General features: G+C 35.3%; 2 protein-coding genes across 2 annotated transcripts; both read left to right on the forward strand.

The window, feature by feature from the left end:
- Nucleotides 1-2,595: 2,595 nt before the first annotated feature.
- Nucleotides 2,596-12,632, forward strand: LOC107627834 (SEC7-like guanine nucleotide exchange family protein). Its single transcript, XM_088503957.1, has 11 exons — nt 2,596-4,145; nt 4,811-5,128; nt 5,364-5,706; nt 5,783-6,205; nt 6,294-6,586; nt 6,989-7,262; nt 8,495-9,000; nt 9,672-9,993; nt 10,110-10,491; nt 10,634-11,316; nt 11,746-12,632. Exons 1-11 carry the CDS (start codon nt 2,938-2,940, stop codon nt 12,355-12,357), a joined length of 5,364 nt encoding a protein of 1,787 aa, XP_088360083.1. The 5' UTR covers nt 2,596-2,937; the 3' UTR covers nt 12,358-12,632.
- A 1,251-nt stretch (nt 12,633-13,883) lies between these two features.
- LOC107628548 (uncharacterized) lies at nt 13,884-15,001 on the forward strand. Its single transcript, XM_016331185.3, has one exon. It carries the CDS (start codon nt 13,958-13,960, stop codon nt 14,651-14,653), a length of 696 nt encoding a protein of 231 aa, XP_016186671.1. The 5' UTR covers nt 13,884-13,957; the 3' UTR covers nt 14,654-15,001.
- The last annotated feature ends 233 nt before the right edge of the window (nt 15,002-15,234 follow it).

The following is a 15,234-nucleotide window of genomic DNA, read 5'->3' on the forward strand; positions in this document are numbered from 1 at the left end:
AAGAGAGTGAAAATTTTTACATGATATTTCTATATTGTAATTATTCTTTAGCTATCTAACATCACTCAAGTAAAAATTGGGATATTTGTTCTCATGAAAAAGCATCTAGCAATTAACTCAAGGCATTTAATAAGTGATTTTACTACTCCCTACTTTTGTATATAAACATGAGCTACTTGATATTCAATACTTATATAAACCATTAACCTTGGCCCAAGAAAACAGAAATCACGATGCTCACGTGCCCTATAATTCGGATAGGAACAACGACTAATAAGACATTTCGAAAATCAAATATAACAAACACATCAGATATGGTCGAGAATATCTCGGTAAACAAGTACTCAACCGCACAAAATTTCATTTTAAAAGGACCTCCATGGGACTGGAGCAGGCAGGTTGAGAAAAAGAACTATCACTGGTATAAGTAGAAGAAGAAAGAAAGACTCCCTTATTATTTTGCTTATACTTAAGATTTTTTTGACTTGAGCGTCGAAATTTTTTTTACAAATATTCCCCCGACGGTGTTTGAAGGATTGACCGACCTATAACTCAGCCACATCATCTCGAACGACCCACAGCTCAGCCAGTTCATCTTAGACAGAACAAATACTTATACCAATGGCTAGATAATAAGAATAAAAAATGTGGGAAATAAATTTACTGGCATTATCAAGATAATTGTTTTGATTAGATTTTTCAAAATTATATTTTTAATTTTATAATTTGTCCAAATATTCTCGGAAACACTAAGTTGCAACATGATAATAAGTACACATGAATCTATATATCTATATATATGTACTAAAAGTGGTAAATGTCAATATCCTGTACAAGTAGTAAATCGAATCAATCTGATTCGATTTATTATATATATGTTGTTCAATAGTAAATCGAATCAGGCTTATTCAATTTACTATATATATGCTAAATTGAATCCAATTGATCCGATTTATTACTAAAAGGTGTAAATCGAATATAATTAATTCGATTTATATAGAATCATTCAGGCTACACGTAAACTATTTTATTGTAGGACATTAATGTAATATTAGAGGCTATTTAATTTGTTTATGTTATTTATTCTATTTTCTATTATATGTTATTTTTGATATGTTAAAACTCTTAAAAAAATTTTTATTTATAGATAAATATTTTAAATTAAATACTAATAAAATATTATTTATCTAACTCACTTATTAATTACTAAAAATAAATTATAAAAATTTATAAAATAATATTTCATATATATTTGATCATATTCCATGATATGCCATTCAAATAAGCATTTTATAACAAAAGGTACCCTCCCCAATAACTAAAGTACGGAAGAGAGGGGACGTTAAGTAATCATTTGATTGTACGAAAAGCCAAATCTTGAGGTTCACTCAGATCTCAGTTTCTATTAACATGATCATGCATGCTTTCTTGAAGAGAGCTTATATTTTAAATCTACCTAGGATGGTGCTTACTGCTTCCACCTGTCACGTGACTTTCTATTAACTAATTGTGATTTGCTTTTTCAGACAAATCCAGTAATCCATCTATACCATAGATATGCTCTTTTTTTTTCTTATATAATATAGATGGCGCAATAAAATATTTTTTTTTCATCCCACAACCCTATATATACATATATTGTAAAAATATATGTTAAAATTGTTAATTAAAATCTTCTAATAAAAATATATGACTTTAAATCTAGATAATAATTAAATCCGGATATATAATACTTATGTTATATCCTATTATTCAAGTTTCCAGGAGTAATGTTCCCGAAACTAGGTGAAAAAAATAGCGGTTTAATAAGAATTTTCCTCAACAATTTGAACTTCAACATTTAGAATTTATTTGGTTGAATTTTTAATAATTTTTTAAATAATATTTTAAAAAGATTTAAAAAAATTTATATTTAAATCCTATACAAAAATATATTTTTATTTAATAAATATATTTAGGTATAATAATATAAAAAATATTTTTATTTATTTATTATGTTAAAAAAATATTTTTAAGTAATTTTTTAAAAAATATAAATTATAATTTTTAAAAGAAATTTTTTATTTTTTAAATATTTTTACTTTTATTAGTAAATTTTATCAAACGCACTAAAAAATAAAAAAAATTCTTTTTCTAATAATTTAATAATATTTAAAAAATTTCTAAATTATAATTTAAAAAAATATTTTTAAATATTTTTATTATTAAAATTTTATTAAATAAGTTAAAAATAAACTAAAGCTTTTTTCTATTAAAATTATTTTTTAACAACGTAATGACACCTAATCAAATTCTTAAAATAACAGTAATTGTGAAGGTCAAAATTTTAAAGTCATTAATAAACGTACGTTATAAAAATCAAGCTAAGGGAATATGACTACATTAGTCTATAAATAAAACGGTCTAAAGAGATTAATTATAAGAAAAATTAAATTATTCAAAGTAAAATGAATAAAAAAAAAAAGAATTTTCCAATTCTCCGGCAGCTATAGATCTGCAAGATACGCGAAAACCCAAAATTACCCTCACGTTGTATCCTTTATTACGCTGGTAAGCGTTAAACTCATACCATTTGGAACGAACGAAAGGGCTTTCGCGTCAATTCAGATCCAAAACTCATAGTTAGTTGCAGAGCTAGTGAGAACCAAAAACGCTCTCTATCAAACAAAATTACAGTAACCATTTTTTACTTTTCTTCTCTGCGATTTGAGATCGCACCGGAAAACGAAACCACAAACACTTCAACTCGCTCTGGCGCCAACTCACTGAGTCAGCTCGCTGCCATTGTTGAACAGCGTACCGAGCTTCACCAATACTCACTCTCTCAGCTCATGGAATGAGGATCCTAGCTTAGAATCATTCACATTTTCCCGAACGTCTCAGATCTCGCGCCGAGCGCGCGTGTTATCGAGTCGTAACTCGCTCCGCAACTCGGGAATGGCTTCTGCGGAAGCCGATTCCCGACTGAGTAGGATCGTCGTCCCCGCGCTCGAGGCGATCGTGAAGAACGTGTCATGGAGGAAGCACGCGAAGCTCGCGCACGAATGCAAGTCGGTGATCGACAGGCTTAGAAATAACAATGCAGCGGAGACGGCTGCGTCGCCGTCGGGCTCTCCTTCCGACGGGGAGCCCGATTCCACGTCGCCGGGACCCCTCCACGACGGCGGTCCCGTGGAGTACTCCTTCGCGGAGTCGGAATCGATCCTCAGTCCTCTCATCAATGCCGCGAAATCCGGCGTGCTGAAGATCGCTGAGCCCGCCGTAGACGCAATCCAGAAGCTCATCGCGTACGGCTACCTGCGCGGCGAGGCGGATCCCGGAGGCTCCTCACCGGAGGCGAAATTGCTCTCGAATATGATCGAATCGGTTTGCAAGTGCAATGAGTTAGGAGACGAAACAATGGAGTTGCAGGTTCTGAAAACGCTGTTGTCCGCGGTAACCTCAATTTCGTTGCGAATTCACGGTGATTGCTTGCTTATGATAGTGCGAACCTGTTATGATTTATATCTAACGAGTAAAACCGCGGTGAATCAAACAACGGCGAAAGCCTCGTTGATTCAGATGCTGGTTATTGTGTTTAGGAGAATGGAAGCGGATTCTTCCACGGTTCCTATTCAGCCGATTGTGTTGGCTGATTTGATGGAGCCAGCAGAAAAATCTGATTCTTCCACGCAGTTTGTGCAAGGTTTTATCACCAAGATTATGCAGGACATTGATGGTGTTTTGAACCCTGGTACACCTAGTGCTAAGGTTTCGATGCTAGGTGGCCATGATGGTGCGTTTGAGACTACGGCGACGGTGGAGGGGACAAACCCGACGGATTTGTTGGATTCGACTGATAAGGACATGTTGGATGCGAAGTATTGGGAGATCAGTATGTATAAGACGGCTCTAGAAGGGAGGAAGGGAGAGCTTGTGGATGGTGGTGACATTGTGGAGAGGGATGATGATTTAGAGGTCAAGATTGGTAACAAGTTGAGGAGGGATGCCTTTTTGGTATTCAGGGCACTCTGTAAATTGTCGATGAAGACGCCCCCTAAAGAGGCTTCTTCCGATCCCCAGTTAATGAAGGGAAAGATTGTGGCTCTGGAGCTATTGAAGATTTTGCTGGAGAACGCTGGAGCTGTTTTCAGGACTAGTGAAAGGTATCTCATTTTTGTGTCACTCCTTTGTAGAGCTTCCTTGAAACATTGACATTTTTGGCAGTTAGGGCGAAAAGCATATCTTGGTTTAGTTCAGTTTGTAGACGATCTAGAATGTGTAGTTTCTGTGCCAAACTTAGTAAAGAAGGAGGTCAGCATGACTAGATTGTGCTGAGGAAGGGTCTGTCAGTAATTCATACTAATTTATCATCTGTGACGGTTAGGAATCAAGGATCTGCTGACATTGATGTAAGAATTAGCTTACTTATAGGTTACAACATCTAATAATTCATTATGAAAACAATGTTAGTAAAGCTTTCCATTGAGTTATACGTAGTTTCCATGTTAAATATGGTGTCATAAAACACAGACTGGGAAGCAGATAATCAACCATTACTTTATATTTACTAATATAAAGTCATGGATTAGGCTTTAGAAACCAAGCTTAATATAGAATATTTTGAGCAGGATATACAAAGCCCCTATTTCACTTAAGTGATTATATTTGTATTCAGCCCTATTGAGATTGAAACAATTGTAAGAGGAAACTGAAGTGGCAATTCATCTTCTATCTCAGTAAAATGAAAAATAAAAGTTATCTCTACATAATGCTATTCTTTCTTCTATTTGATCACTACTGATGGTTGTACAATTGGTTGAGTAAACAGGTTTCTAGGTGCCATCAAGCAGTACTTATGTTTATCATTGTTGAAGAACAGTGCTTCAACTCTTTTGATCGTTTTTCAGCTATCTTGCTCCATCTTCATCAGTCTGGTATCAAGATTTAGAGCTGGATTGAAGGCCGAAATTGGTGTTTTTTTCCCTATGATAATACTCAGGGTACTGGAAAATGTTTCTCAACCTAATTTTCAGCAAAAGATGATAGTGCTTCGGTTTCTCGAGAAACTTTGCATTGATTCACAGATATTGGTCGACATATTTATCAACTATGATTGTGATGTCAATTCATCCAACATTTTTGAGAGGTATGCTCCATTTTATTTTATACGGACATTTAATACGTATTTTATTTTATTTGATTTTCTTCTCTATGAATCATATATGCAGTTTTTCTGTTCATAATATGATTATCGAGTTTACTATTATTTCCATGTTGCCAATGTGTTTTCATGGATTACTTTCGTAATGGTATTGCTGTGATCTTGATTGTCACTTATTATACTTTGTCTATTTTATATCTAATTGTTCAGTTCCTCCTAGGATGGTCAATGGACTTCTTAAGACTGCTCAAGGTGTCCCTCCTGGTGCAGCCACCACACTTCTGCCACCTCAAGAGGCAACACTAAAACTTGAAGCCATGAAAACCTTGGTTGCTGTTTTAAAATCAATGGGAAGCTGGCTGAACAAACAATTGATAATTCCAGATCCTCATTCTGCTAAGAAAATTGAAGCAGCTGACAGCAGTGCTGAGGCTGGAGGTTTGACCATGGTAAATGGAAATGGAGAAGATCCCGTTGGACAAGACTCTCCACCTGAAATCTCAAATGATGCATCTGATGTTTCAAATATTGGGCAGCGACGGGCTTATAAACTGGAACTTCTGGTAAGCAGATTTACAAGGTTTTGAGAAGTTTGGCTCTGTTGTTGCTTTTGCTTTTGCTAATGCAAGTTTATGGCAGGAAGGTATATCACTTTTTAACAGGAAACCTAAGAAAGGAATCGAGTTCCTCATCAATGCCAAAAAAGTGGGTAATTCACCAGAGGATATAGCTGCTTTTCTTAAAGATGCATCTGGGTTGAACAAGACTTTGATTGGTGATTTTCTGGGAGAAAGGGAAGAATTATCCTTGAAGGTTATGCATGCCTATGTGGATTCATTTGACTTCCAAGGGATGGAGTTTGATGAGGCAATTAGGGTCTTTCTTCTAGGCTTTCGACTGCCTGGTGAGGCACAGAAGATTGATCGGATCATGGAAAAGTTTGCTGAACGTTATTCCAAATGTAATCCAAAGGCCTTTTCTAGTGCCGACACAGCCTATGTCCTTGCTTATTCTGTAATATTGCTCAACACAGATGCTCACAATCCTATGGTGAAGAACAAGGTGTGCTCTTATAATTGTCTGGATTCATTTTCAAATAATTACGATAGACATATTGACTTATTTTCTGTTTGGTCTTTGAGCTGTGCAGATGTCTGTCGATGATTTCATAAGAAACAATCGTGGCATTGATGATGGAAAAGATCTCCCCGAGGAGTATTTGAGGTCCTTGTTTGAGAGAATATCCAGAACTGAGATCAAAATGAAAGATGACAATATGGTTCCACAGCAAAAACAGGCTGCAAACTCTAATAGACTTTTAGGATTGGATAGTATATTGAATATCGTGACCAACAAGCATTGGGAAGACAGCCATATGGAAACCAGTGATGATCTTATCCGTCATATGCAACAACAATTCAAAGAAAAAGCTCGCAAATCCGAGTATGTTCAGTCAAAATTTCCATATTTTTGGACAGAATTATTATCTAAAACATGCCTTTCAACATGTTTTTGTTTGTGGCATGGAGAACCTTCTGTTACAATTGTTCATTCATCTCATGGCTGTTTATGGATCCTACCATGTTTACTAGTATTTATCTGTTGTTTTACTCATTCCATGTCTATCTGAAGTGTGGTGCATCAATCTTAAATTTTCACCAAAGTAAATTCCTTTTATGTGTGCATGTATGTTGATTAGTTCTTTTAATGGCAGTTATATAACTTGTTTGGAATTTCTGACTATGATTTCTTCTTTTTACTGCAGTACCTTTACACATTTATTGAGGGAAAAATTTTGTTCCCAGAATTTATTTTACTTGATTTCTATGTGCTTGCTACTTGTAGGTCGGTCTATTATGCGGCAACAAATGTTGTAATCCTTAGATTCATGATTGAGGTGTGTTGGGCACCAATGTTAGCTGCCTTCAGTGTTCCTCTTGATCAAAGTGATGATGAAGTTGTAATATCTCTGTGTCTCGAGGGCTTCCGCTATGCTATTCATGTTACTTGTGGAACGTCCATGAAGACACATCGAGATGTTTTTGTGACTTCACTAGCAAAGTTTACCTCTCTGCATTCTCCTGCTGCCATTAAGCAAAAAAATGTAGATGCAATTAAGGTTGGTTACCTTTAACTTCTTTCCGGACTGGTTTATGTGAAATTTAATAAGCTGATGTTATAATCAACTATCAGTTAATATTGTATGTTATGATACTTTATGCAGTTATTGCCCCCCTTGCCAAAGGGTCAGTTTATAGACCTTGTCATACAGGTTCAGCTATGAACTTTGTAAATTTAACCATTAGATTTATCTTGAAATAAATCAATGGTTCTCATTCATTTCCAGCTACCTACTCATCAGGTGCTTGTTTTTTTCACAAAATGAATTTTGAAGCATGCCTTTCCTATTTACTCTATCTATCACTTGCTTCAAATCATATCTCTGGAAAAACCAATGAGTGGTGCAGTATTCATTAGAATGTGGGAGCAAAAAATAGATATCTTGTGAGAGAAGTGGGGAAGAGAGAGGGGAAAAACCAAGCATGGAAACGATATTCATCCATATGTTATCAAATAAGGACAAGGGAGTGGTTCTTTCTTCCAAAACTTTCCTACATTGTCTCCCACTTTGGCTTTCAAATGACACACCCCTGCGCGCGCGTGTCCGCAAGAGTTGGATCTTATATTCACCTCAAAGAGTCACCCTCGTTTCCCCCTTTTACTATTGATTTCTTGGATTTGCCAAAACTTATTTTTTTTTAGTAAAAAGTAAAAAAACTTACTGACCTGTATCAATTTTAGTTCAGTAATGCCTTGTGTAGATTGTGGAGAACAGGTATAAATGTCACTACACAGTACTCTTTACACACTTTTCTGCCCAAGCGGCAACGTTCAGGCCCAAAAAAATAGAGTATTTTATATTTAGGAAAAACTATGAAATTATTTAAAACCTACTGTAAAATATCATGTGCCCATAGCTAGACCCATATATCACTTGCTATTGTTTGTGTATTGAATGTATACATCTTTTATTATTTGAACTTCATGTTTACTTTTTATCAAAGTAAGTTGTAAAGCTGCTTTCTGGATTTACTTTCATCACTGAGTATATTAAAAATAAGTAGTCTAGCCATCATTTCTTCTGCAAATATGTTGATTATGAAATTTTATGGGGTTTCTGCGGAGTTTGCTGCATTTGCTGGAAATTTTTCTAGGCGAGATCTCCAGACGTATTAAAATGTTCTTGCATATTGGATCTTTTAATTGTTGTAATACATTTTTCGTACCTGACTCAAAGTTAAGTTGTTGATAACATTATGACGTTGGGTTTTCTGTCTGAATTGTTGATAGGCAATAGTTACTATTGCTGATGAGGATGGAAATTACTTACAAGAAGCTTGGGAGCATATCTTGACCTGTGTTTCCCGGTTTGAGCATCTACTTCTTCTCGGAGAGGGCGCTCCACCAGACGCTACATTCTTTTCCTTTCCTCAGAATGAGTCAGAAAAGGCAAAGCAAACGAAATCAACCATTCTTCCTGTTTTGAAAAAGAAGGGACCTGGTAGGTTACAGTATGCTGCTGCCACATTGATGCGAGGTTCGTATGACAGTGCTGGAATTGGTGGCAATGCTTCTGGAACCATCACATCAGAACAGGTGAACAATATAGTTTCTAATTTGCACATGTTGGAACAAGTTGGAAGCTCTGAAATGAATCGCATATTCACTCGGAGTCAGAAGTTGAACAGTGAGGCCATAGTAGATTTTGTTAAGGCTCTGTGCAAGGTCTCCATGGACGAACTAAGATCTCCGTCTGATCCCCGAGTTTTCAGCCTCACAAAGATAGTTGAGATTGCGTATGTATTACTTGCCTAGTGCTTATTGCATTCTACACCTTAGCTCTTCCTCTAAACTTTTCATCATCTTTTTCTCATGGCTCAAGGTTTAAGGGTGTGGGCGAGTTATTAGAGAAAAACAGCACATGGCATTCTGGTAGATTTTATCTTTCAGGGTGTAACAATATTCTTTGGCACTCTGCCACCTTAGTTTTCTCTTTTTTGGTTGATTGTTCATTCCAAATTCCCCAATCTCTGTCTGAGCTTTTTGTTATGGCTCGTACTATTTATGGATAGGGTTTATTACAAAAATATAGATAATGGCACTTTGGCATGTTGATCTTGGTTGTTGCATTATTCTTTGTTGTGTAGAAACTAAGCATGTTGCTACCTTTTTTACTCTTGGTTTAACTTTTGAGTCCTCAAACTCATGCATTTGGGAAAATTGGTGAATCGAACTACTTTTCATTTCAAATTCCGGTGGTCACCATATTGGCTTGCCTGTGTAAGAGGCTACTTTTTTCTTTCAACTCCCTATTTCAGATGTTAAACAACTGCCAAAGTGCTTATTAGGTTTGATGATTGAAAAAACTAAAGTTGAGGCAGAGCAACAAGCTAATGACTTATGTTTTATGATTTATTAATATCTTTGCTTTTCTAATTATTATGTTGACATGACTATATTGCAACAGGCACTATAATATGGACCGCATCAGGCTTGTGTGGTCGAGCATCTGGCATGTTCTCTCTGATTTCTTTGTGACTATTGGCTGTTCTGGAAACCTTTCAGTTGCAATTTTTGCGATGGATTCCTTGCGTCAGTTGTCAATGAAATTTCTAGAGCGGGAAGAGTTGGCTAATTACAATTTTCAAAATGAATTTATGAAGCCTTTTGAAATTGTCATGCAAAAGAGTAGTGCTGTTGAGATCAGAGAACTAATTATCCGATGTGTCTCTCAGATGGTTTTATCTCGTGTCAAAAATGTCAAATCTGGATGGAAGAGCATGTTCACGGTAGAGTTGATCAACTTTTCTCTTCTGTTTATGATAGGGACATTTTTTCTTTTCTGTCGATTGTTTGTTGTCTTTTAACTCCTTTTTCTCATTATTAAGTATAAACTTGATTTCAGGTATTCACTACAGCAGCATATGATGACCATAAGAACATTGTATTCTTGGCTTTTGAAATTATTGAGAAGATTATTCGAGATTATTTTCCATACATTACTGAGACAGAGACCACCACATTCACTGACTGTGTGAATTGTCTAATTGCTTTTACAAATACTAGATTCAACAAAGAGATTAGCCTGAATGCCATTGCTTTTCTTCGGTTCTGCGCAACCAAACTAGCAGAAGGAGACTTTGGTTCATCGTCAAGAAATAAGGATAAGGAAGTCTCTAGAAAGGCTTCCCCGCGTTCACCTCAAACAGGAAAAGAGGGGAAACAAGACAATGGAGAGGTGACTCAAAAGGAGGATCATCTCTATTTTTGGTTTCCTCTATTGGCTGGTGAGGATGCTGTATTAACCCTTCTTGCAAAATTATGTTATCAATATTCTTAAGTTGCTCAAATGATTATTATCATCTTCTTTCATGTTTTAAGAAGCTTGGCTTTTGTTAGAAGTACTTATTCTTGGTCAACATTGTGCAGGATTATCTGAGCTTAGTTTTGATCCAAGGCCTGAGATTAGGAAGAGCGCCTTAGAAATCCTATTTGAATCCTTGCGCAATCATGGTCATCTTTTTTCACTACCTTTATGGGAAAGAGTATTTGAGTCAGTCCTCTTTCCCATATTTGATTTTGTACGACATACTATAGATCCTTCTGGGAGTAGTTCCCCTGTCAATAATGAAGTAGAGATTGTTGGTGATCTTGAGCACGATGCTTGGCTTTATGAGACATGCACATTGGCCCTCCAATTGGTTGTAGATCTTTTTATCAACTTTTACGACACTGTCAATCCACTTTTAAGAAAGGTCCTGATGCTACTGGTAAGCTTTATACAGCGCCCTCATCAAAACCTTGCTGGCATCGGTATTGCTGCATTTGTACGTTTGATGAGTAATGCTGGGGAGCTATTTTCTGATGAAAAGTGGTTCGAAGTGGTTTTGTCGTTAAAAGAAGCAGCTATTGCAACTCTCCCTGACTTCTCATTCTTTGAAAATGAAGACTTTGTGAATAGAAATTATGAACATGCACCAACAGCTGAAGATGACGGAGATCTTCCTGACTCGGCGTCACCTGAAACTTTAGCAAACTTGAGGACTCGCCATCTTTTTGCGTATTTGTCTGATGCAAAAAGCCGAGCTGCTGTTGAGCTTTTGTTGATTCAGGTAAATTCCAATTCTCTTTCTTCAGACGTTCTTAAATGCCTTGCTCCAAAAATAGAGGAGACCAAGAGCTGTAGCTCAAGTAGCAGTTAGACTTTGACATTGTCCAGTTTGGGATCAAGTTTTAGACAACCTTTGTAATGGAAAGAAGGCACAGCAGTTTCTTTTAAAAATTATGAAATTTCAATTAGCACTTAGCAGTTTCTTGGAATTTTGGTCTTGATCTTTATTATTTACATGACGATTAGATTCTTAATATATTGGTTCTGCTAAAAATATGTAAATTTAGGAATATGACAAAATTGGGGGGATTGTTTCTTTACACTCAAACTTGCTCTGGTACACAGCAATGTGCACTGTTATGCATCCCTGAAATATTGATGCATGTGTTTTTTGAGGAATAATGTTTAACACTCTTCCTGAAATTGGCAGGCAGTGATGGAGATATATAACATGCATCGTTTTCGCCTGTCAGCAAAACACATGCTAGTCCTGTTTGATGCATTGCATGAGGTGGCATTACATGCTCACAAGATTAACAGCGATACTACTTTACGTTCAAAGCTTCAAGAGTTTGGTTCCATGACCCAAATGCAAGACCCTCCATTATTACGACTTGAGAATGAGTCGTACCAAATATGCCTTACATTTTTACAGAACCTCATTATCGACAGGCCTTATAGTTATGAGGAGAGTGAGGTTGAATCTCATCTTGTTCGGCTATGCCAGGAGATCTTAGAGTTTTATATTGTAGTTGCAAGTTCTGGATTTACAACTCAGCCTTCTCGTGACAGACAGCCACATTGGTTAATTCCATTAGGGTCTGGGAAGCGGAGAGAACTGGCTACACGTTCACCTCTTGTCGTGGCTACGCTTGAGGCTATTTGTAGTTTAGGAGATGCTTCATTTGAGAAGAACCTGTCTAAATTTTTCCCTCTCCTTTCAAGCTTGGCAAGTTGCGAACATGGTACGCACGAAGTCCAGGTTGCTCTCTGTGATATGCTCAGTTTATCAGTTGGTCCTGTTCTGCTGAAGTCATGTTGAGTAGTTAAGGCTAACCCTGCATTTTGAGATGCAGGATATTTTTTGTTCATAATTTGTTCCGTCGTTTTCCATTACTTGTCAATAATATAGTTTGAAACTCTGTATGAAAAGTTAGTAATGATTGTGTTATAGCTTACGCTTTTCAAGTTCTGTATTTTAGAAGCTTAGCTTCTGCGGTCAGAATTAATTTGTATTACTAGAGGCTTAGTGTTGTACGCTTAACTTCTACTCATTTTTCAGAGGAATTAGTTTTGAAGCATTTATTCAACTCTGAATTAGTTTTTGCGATTAATTTGGTGGTTGTAAGTAAAATGTGAATATGATTGGAAACAGCTACATTCTATGAATATTTGTTTCTAATTATCTGGTGAAAAGTTAATGCACATAATAATTAAGACGAATGCTTTCTGTGTGTGAAAATGTAAACAGACATCTAGTTTCCATGCTGTTGCTGATGTCTTAATTTGTACCCTAATCACATTTTCCAGTGTTCCGCTACCTGTTTCCTTCACAAAAGCTGTCTTCATAAGTAATAATGCCAAACTTGAATTACAAATTACATAATTGGTTATGTATGTATTTGTATTTTATTAAATTTGAAATTCTTGATTTTCTTATTAACTATTCAAATGTTGTACAACACTTTTAAAGTTCAAGATTGTAATTACATTTTAGAAGAATATCCAAAACGCTTTTCAGCATGCAATTCCAGGATGTCATAGGCCTTCCCACATGTAAGTATGGAGCACAAGTTCGCTATTAAGAATGCTGTCTTCTTGTCCACAAAATCCAAGTACTGTTAACTTAGCCGAAAACTGCTTTGTCATTGATTCAGTTGAAGTCATTTGGATGCCACAGTAGAGAACAAAAATAATTTAGGACCGTGAAAGTGAAATTTTCCGCCGCCTTGTGTGCTTGAGTTTTCTAACTTTTCCCACCACTCACATAACATACAAAAACCTTAGCCAAATCCAAAGGTAATAATCACTAATCTGCTATGGTAGGTATAGATAGTTCAAGGAACAAAAATTTCAAGACATGCATGCTGATAAAATATGAAATTCCAAGATTTGTGTATTACATAAAAAAGGGTTAACCCCTCAAGAGACTTGAAAAGTTAAGAGCTCTAAAGTTTTCTGGGAAAAAACCATTTCTCCATTAAATAAAATGTGAAATTCATAAACATGTGTATTAACTATTAATATATCCCATATAAAAAGAAAAAAAAAAGTGAATTAATTCGATGTAAAAATAAAAAAAATAAAAATATGCCCGTAATTATTTCTCTAACTAGAATGTGACAAAAAATGTCTTGTCATAACATTCTAAAGCTACATTCACCATATAGTCTCATGAAAATAGATACAAAATATTTGGTAACCAAAATAAATTAATTAAAAATAAAATTTATTTTATATAATAATTAATAAATATTAAATAAAATAAGTTTTCTCTTTAGCATTGTCGAAAAATAAATATCATTCTCACACGGAATCAACAATTACCTTTTATATTCAACAGCTCTTATCATCATACATAAATCATTGCATATTTCATATACCAATAATAATAAAGTCCAATAACCCTTCCTTCAATCATAATGTTGCAACCTTTCACACCCTTCTTTTCCTTTCTTCATAGAAAATCCAAATCACTCTTCAACCTCCCAAAACCAGCACCGAGTAGTAGTTGCTGTTCATGCTGGTGCTGGAGAAGACAGCGACCCAGAAGAAAATTCTCACCAAGTTTTGATTTTGATGAATTCTCAGCGTCTTTCCTAGACATGAATCTGTCAAGGCAGTTCCAACAAGTGTTCAAGCTCATTGATTCCAATGGTGATGGAAAAATCTCAACCACTGAGCTCAGTGAAACTCTTCTATGTCTTGGATACAACAAGTGCATGGCTAAAAAAGAAGCTGAGAGAATGGTGAGAGCTTTGGACTTTAATGGAGATGGGTTTGTTGACTTTGATGAATTCATGGTTGTGATGAGAGAAGGAATAGCAACAACAGAAGAAGAAGAAGAAGAAGAAGGTGGCAAGAACAATAACAATAATAGTATTGATCAAGATGAGTATCTTATGGATGCTTTTCATGTGTTTGATTCTGATAAGAATGGATTAATCTCTGCTAAGGAATTGAGGAGAGTTTTGGTTAATCTTGGGTGTGATCGTTGCAGCATCAGAGAGTGTAAGCGTATGATCAAAAGTGTTGACAAGAATGGTGATGGGTTTGTTGATTTTGATGAATTTAGATCCATGATGAAAAAGGGACTTTCCAAATCCAAACAAAATTAGAACAAAATTGGGTTTGTCATGTATCTTTCATTATTCTCTAATTTTTCTTCTTTTTGATCAAGTATCAAATAATTATTATTGTATTTTATGCTAATAACATATCATCAATTTATTATTAGATGAAGTGTAATCTTTATTCATAGTAAAGTTTAAGTCTCATCCAATAATAAATAGATGATATTTTAATTTGAAATACAATAATAATGGTTGTCAAAAATATTTTTCTTTGTTTTTGTTCACTTTACTAACATAATGTATTCATACTCCAAACAAGGAGCCTCAAAATGGATGAGAGAAGCAATCAAATTTGTTTTAAAATAATTATTATCAGAGGAGAATTATTGTATATTCTGTTTGCCTAGGAGACTAATTTCATGCAAACAATAGTTTTGTGGTATGATTGATCATAGAAGCTAAGGTCCTATATGAGCAAGAAAATGGAAGGTGCATGGGATATGTGTTTTATGTTCAAGTGGAAGCAATTATTCGTTTTATTTTTCTGTAGTATTATTTTTTATTTGATTTAAACTAAATATTAAACATAAGTTGCACTTGCAGCTCTTGCTATTATTTAATATATG

Source organism: Arachis ipaensis, chromosome B2 (assembly GCF_059453495.1).
Source record: "Arachis ipaensis isolate K30076 ecotype BB chromosome B2, ASM5945349v1, whole genome shotgun sequence".
NCBI lineage: Eukaryota > Viridiplantae > Streptophyta > Magnoliopsida > Fabales > Fabaceae > Arachis > Arachis ipaensis.